At 46.9% G+C, this 6,350-nt stretch overlaps 1 protein-coding gene across 3 annotated transcripts in view; it reads right to left on the bottom strand.

The window, feature by feature from the left end:
- Window positions 1–2,952: 2,952 nt before the first annotated feature.
- The window catches only part of WNT5B (Wnt family member 5B), a 105,793-nt gene continuing 102,395 nt past the window's right edge, over window positions 2,953–6,350 (bottom strand). For all 3 annotated transcript variants that reach the window (XM_077758999.1, XM_077758997.1, XM_077758998.1), the window contains one exon: window positions 2,953–4,351. In XM_077758999.1, coding sequence (XP_077615125.1) covers window positions 3,893–4,351 — 459 coding nt within the window. In that variant the 3' untranslated portion in view covers window positions 2,953–3,892. The remainder of the gene's footprint in view (window positions 4,352–6,350) is intronic.

Here is a 6,350-nt window from a genome sequence, read left to right as displayed (position 1 = left end):
AATGCGGTGCAGGGATTCCTTCATTATAAAGGACTAAGGAGAATATTTAGCAAGCATGTCTCCGGTGGGCCTTCTTGGCTTCCCAATCCCTTCTAGAGATAGGAAGTTTGTCATCACTAACCAACCAGAGTGCAAGGATTTCCAATAAAGGACAATCCACATCCTGAAGCATCTCAGCCAGAAGAAGTGACGGTTATTTTTACTTTTTTTTTTTTTTTTACAGCTTCCTTGCCTCAAGTGCCTCCCCATCTCTCCTCCCCAAATTAATGAAAAACATTCATTCCTGCATGCATGGGTGTGCATGAGCACGCATGCACATGCCCACACACCCACCCACAGACACACATACACACACTGAAGTTCTTCCAAAATACGTGTGACCAATGTCAGTGGGGTCTGCCTATGCGTCAGAGCCTGTTTTAAGATGGAAATGACTATTTTCTTCCACCTTCTCTGGATCGTGTGGCTCTCTGCCCAAAAAATGATTTCTTTTTTGATAAGCTCCTGCAGCTGTGAGATCTGTATCTTGTGGAGCAATCTCAACCACAGATGTCTTGCTAGCTTCTAGAACTCCAGCGGATGACAAAGCTTAAGTAAGACAGTGAGCAGGGCAGAATTTCAGAAGCAATAACCGACTTGGGGTTTTGATACAAGTAGCAAGTTTTGTTTCTGACCTCAAAGGATAGAGAGCGGATGACCACTAACTGAGTTCTCCAAATTAGGGTTTCGAATCCAAGTTCTTGAGAAATGTTCATCAGAATGCTTTTCTGAATGGAGGCCCACCCTCATCTTAACCCTGGTTGTGACTGCCTTCCTATTCTATCTACTTTTAAGTGGAGGCAGTCAGACATACCTTTCTTCTAATTTTATCTTGAAGACAAGATGAATACATGCAAACAAACAGGTAAGCAACTTATGACTGTACTATATTTGTAATAGATCCGTAGGCTTCTTCCCCCGACCAGTCGTACACAGAAGAGGGAGGTAGAACATCCCAGGGCAAATCGGTTCTGCTCTGTGGCAGAGTGCTCCTTCCCCTCTCAATAAAAATGATCCCTGAGATGGTTAAGACTGCTTGGTCCAGGCATTACATCCAATGCAGTGCTCTTTCAGTTAGATTCTAGGTTAACAATAATCAATTTCAGGTACTAGGAAATAATCCTGCTCAGGTTGCTGAGTGGACCCAGACATCTGTCTCCCTGTCGATGTTGGGCTCGCTTTTACTGACCATAGGTCCAGTGTAGTGTCTGGACCACCAGCAGAGGATCCCTTCGGGGTCTTGTTAAAGGCTCAGACAATTGTCCTGGCTGCACTCTAGACCAACTGAATACAAATCTCTGATGCTGGAGGCCCAGAACTCTGCATTTTTACAGCACACTAGACTTCAGGGCCTACTTGGGATTTGGAAGTCCTGATCTGGAAACCCAGGAGCTGGAAATCTGACCACCTTCTGTTCCTGCTCTAACATTGTGTGGTTCTGAGCAGAATCTCATTTTCTTAGGTTGGTATTTTTGAGCCACATTCCTATAGCATTACTGGTCACAACACAGACAACTGCCAATTCACCAGGATTTAACGAGCATGTAACTATAACTTCATTCCAATCTATTTTGAAGGTTAAATCTTTCCTAACCTTGGTGGTCATCGGCTGCAACAATCACATTACTATCGGAACATATGACTTGCTTTCTAAAGAAAACATTTAATGTTTACTCACTCCCCTCGCCATGACTCTGCAGGAAGACCTCAACATAACAGGGATGATCCATCTCCTTTTCATGAATGTGAAAGTCACCTTTTGTGGACTAGTCCCTCTCAACTAATTTCCTGAAGTTTCTAAAGATGGACTGGATTTCAGCTCTTAAACACTTTGAGCACCTGACATGAGGGAACTCTCCAGAAGTTACAACAATGATGTAGGAAATAATGCCAGCCAGTGTTTCAAAACCCTGTTTATGATGACTGGTCTGTGTGACCACGTTAGTTTGGCTAAATGCCGACTAATGAAGACAAGGATATGGTTTTGATCCTGTACAGGCCAGTGAAGTTCAATTACTTTCTCATCTTGAAAATGTCGACCAAAGGAGTCTGAGTAGCAGTATGAGGAGTAGTTACGAGTGAAATAACCCTAGGTCTGGTATTCTCTGATGTCGAGTCAGAAAGTTCTTCTTTAGGCACTAAAGATACAAGTAGTATACATGGCCATGAATACTCTCAGACAGACTTTCTTTTACACTGTTTTGCAATATAATTGTTCATTATAACTCAGGTTAACTCCTTAATTCCATTATTTCTCCAGATGCAAACTTTTCTAGAATAAAACTGGTGTCATTATGTGGTTACTTACTGGGTCACCTGTAGGCTGGCCACTCCGGTGCACCTGGATTAACATGTCTCCCCATAAACTACCTCTTCTCGTTCTATAACATCTCCCTTTGTGGATCATCCCTGAACTCTGTCTCCCTCTCTCTCCTGGCTCCACATCCTGGAGTCCAAGACAGGAGATCACGACATAGAGAAGGCTGCAGAGAATGTCCCCATCACCTGTGCTTTACCAAGAACCCAGTGAACAAACCAGGGAGAACTGGGTGGGCTGTAAAATGGAAGAAGAAGGAAGGTATACATGAGGTTTCAACGTAAATCTCTGAATTCTTTTGTTCATAATAGTGATATTTTTTCATAATAGTACTTTTAATAGCTATCATTTATGAGTACTTAACTTTGGGGTAGCCCTTGGGGAGAGTGCTTAAATGCATAACCTTCCTTAATTTTCATACTATTCTGTCTCCAACCAGTAGGCTAGAGCTCTAAAACGTTTCCATGTCCTTACCCTCTTCCATACATGCACTCTGGAGCAGGGTTCTAAGGATCAGATCAAACATAAAAGGAGACTCATCAAACATAAGCGCATGTCCAAATAAGGAAAGGGAGAGAAACTCCAGTGAAGGGTATTTAATATCAGAGAGAAACTGTACATCTGGGGCAGAGATGAAAAGACGGTGCCAGGCCAGCTGAGCCTGACCTGGCTGCACGTCTTGTCATTGGTGGGGGCCCCCGTGAGGGAGGAAGTGACAGCAGCACCCCAGCTGCCCCTCCCTGTGGGAGCACAGTGCAATGTTCACTTGGTCCAGTTACACTCCTGGCTCTCTGCAGCTCTGACACAAATACTCCGTTCACATCTCTCCTAACAAGTCAGGCCAAGGGACCCCCTTTCCCCTTGGCACAGGGAATGGGTGGAGGAGCTAATGAACTGTGGAGGGAGAATAATTCTCACTGGAAAGACAGGCCCGGGAGTCTGAGGAGGTGTGGGTCTACTTTGTGGTCACCGGTCAGAGATGACATGGGACCTGTCCTTGTTCCTGTAACTGTGGATTTTGCAAGGGTGCACATAAATGAAAGGGTAAGCAAGCACCGGGCCTCTTACAGAAACAATCGGTTTTTTGGACAAGACTGTGAGGATGTGATGGTTTGAGCTGAGTTCTGCCACCTTGGACAGGGACTCCTGGCTAATGACGGGGGTCACAGAGTGGCTGTCCACCCAGTGAAGGCTCCAGTCTTCCAGACAAAAGCATCTTCTCCATATAACCACCATGAGTCTCCTCAAGGCTGTGGTGGCCTGACAGCGAATATCCCCTACCCACTGCGAGTCCCCACCAGAGGGAGGGGGAGAAGCCTCTTTCCCCACCCACCCAGAATAGAGAACCAGCCCAGTTCAATCCTCAAAGGTCTCCAGTGTCTCTTAAATAAGCTTTTCCTTTCCATTTTCTTCTTTTAATTATTTATCATCCATCCATTTATTTATACAAATATAAAATAGATTTATATAGATTTCTATAATATAAACTTTGTGAGGCAGAGCAGAGGCGAGGCCAGAGGAGCGGGCCCTCGCTGGCTATTTGCACACGTACTGGTCGACGATCTCGGTGCATTTCCTGCACTTGACGAAGCAGCACCAGTGGAACTTGCAGTGACAGCGCTCCACCTGGACACTCTTGAACTGGTCGTAGCCGCGGCCACAGCACATGAGCTCGCAGCCATCCATGCCCTCCGAGGTCTTGTTGCAGAGGCGGCCCTGAGTGCCCAGGGAACCCGTGGTCTCGTTGCGCAGGCAGTAGTCAGGGCTGGGGTCCACGTAGACCAGGTCCTCCGGGGTGGGCTGGTTGAAGCGGCTGTTGACCAGCTCCAGCTTGCCTTTGCGGGTGATGCGCATGGCGGCCGCGCTGTCGTACTTCTCCTTCAGCTGGTCCCCGACCTTGCGGAACTCGGCCAGCTGCAGCCAGCACGTCTTGAGGCTGCAGGACCCCGAGACGCCGTGGCATTTGCAGGCCACGTCTGCCATCTTATACACAGCCTGAGGGGAGGAGAAAGAAGCAATGAGAAGGAGCATCCTGCTGGGAGATGTCAAGAGGGTGGCTGGGGGCGCCATGGGCAAATATCAAAGATGGCTAATGGTTGGGGAGGTGGGTAGTAGTTTTTCAAACGTATAGAAAGGTCTTTCCGGAATCCTCAGTCACCCAGATCGAAAGCAGATACGAGGAGCACCACACAGAAAAGCACTGGAGGAGCACTGTCTGTGTCTGATCAGCTATACGGATGGCATTTGGTGCATCTGCCCTTTCTACTTTGTCCATTTCTTTTTTGTCTGTGTGGGTGTTTTTGAGACAGATAGAAAGGGGTCAAAAGTGAGCAAGGGGCAGAGAGGGGTGGGGCAGAGAGAGAAGCGGGGCTCACCCGAAGCAGGTGACAAACCGTGAGATCATGACCTGAGCCAGAGTCAGATGCTTAACCCAACCTAGCCACCCAGGTGCTCTCTCTGTCCATTTCTTATTCCTTGAAACTTGTTATGATCAATGTGTCATCTTTACCATCAGGGAACAAAGGATATTTCTATCTTGACCAAAGTCTCAAACAAACAAATACAAACCAGCAAACAGTGTCCAGCTTTTGCATCACATGGAGTACAATCGGAGAAAAAAAAATCCAGTTGTGTTACCAGCCTGTCACAGAAACTGCTGGCGTGGCCCTGGTTAGCCAAAAGCTCTCTCTGACTCTGCCAAATCCCCTAAGAACTAAACAGTTCCTTTTTCTGTGTTAACATTTGGTCCTCAACTCCTCAGTCCCAGGAGCCTCGCTACACACTACCCAGTATTTGTGAACAAGCCTGCTTCCTTGCACCGCAGCGCCCGCAGACACTCCCTGGAGGCGCTGAAGGTGGAGGCAGAGAGGCGAGAGCCGGTTGGTGGGCCCACCAATAGGGGTGATTTATTTGAAAACAAATCCACCCTGAAGCCACTGAACCACAACAACGTGGAGTGGATTTGAACTTGGGCTATCCCAAATCAAAATTTTCAAAGCACGAGTAGACCAAAAAGCTGCTAACAAAGTGCTTTTCAATGAAAGCACACTGATGCGTTGTGTCCAATAGCCCTGGAGGCACGCCCGGGTGTACAGATGGCAAGATAAAAATGCAAGCCCGCTGCAAAACAGTTTCTTATGCCACAGCTATTGTCACGGACCGAGTCTGGGCTCATTTTTCAAGGGTTTCTCTTGGATTTCTTTTCAAGAGTCCCCAGATTGTGTCTTTATTCAGCACTGTGTGGAGACCACTGCAGGTGCAAGAAATAAATAGCTTAACCATCATCAGCTCATCTTACCATTGTCAAAACTCTTCCTGATTTTTTTTTTTTCTGCTGTAGAATTATTCCCACTATTTTGTGGTGGAGGAACTGAAGCTCTAGAGAGGCTCAATAATCTGGTCAGGGCCACCCAGAAGGGAGTCAGGATGACTAGCACTTTTGCACTCCAATCTTGGGGCTTAAAAACGGCTTAGGGTGGGGCAGGAAGGAGCCTCCCCTCCAAGGTTAAAGGACCAGCACTTGGCTGGCAGCTCCAGGCCCAGGGCATAAAGGAACCAACACCCCATTCCAACAGGCACTTCAAAGACAGGGTCGGCAATTACCCTCTTCTGGAACAAATCCCCCAGTCTGAGCTGGGGCCTGACATTCCTCTGGAAATGGTCCTTGGTTTGGAGAGGGGGGTCAGGCATCTGGTGCTGCTGGATGGAGGCAACATTAAGGGCCTAAAACTGTGTACCCTGTCACTAAATGACCAACGGAACAGGATAAGCATCTCTACAGGGAGCAAACACTTAGGGAGATTTGGGGAAAGGAGAGCCAGGGAAAACTCTGCAGAGTAAGAGCAGAAGCTTTTGTAAAACAAATCCAAGAGGAAGGGTGTCACTGATCTTTGCTATGCAGACATTCATTCCACCCTTTGTCTATGAAGAAAGACACTATAATATTTGTATTTTTCAATAGTTTACTATTGATAATATATATAAGCTCCTCTTA

This window comes from Crocuta crocuta, unplaced genomic scaffold, assembly GCF_008692635.1.
Source record: "Crocuta crocuta isolate KB4526 unplaced genomic scaffold, BGI_CrCroc_1.0 scaffold72, whole genome shotgun sequence".
NCBI lineage: Eukaryota > Metazoa > Chordata > Mammalia > Carnivora > Hyaenidae > Crocuta > Crocuta crocuta.
This window is presented reverse-complemented; position numbering and strand designations above follow the sequence as displayed.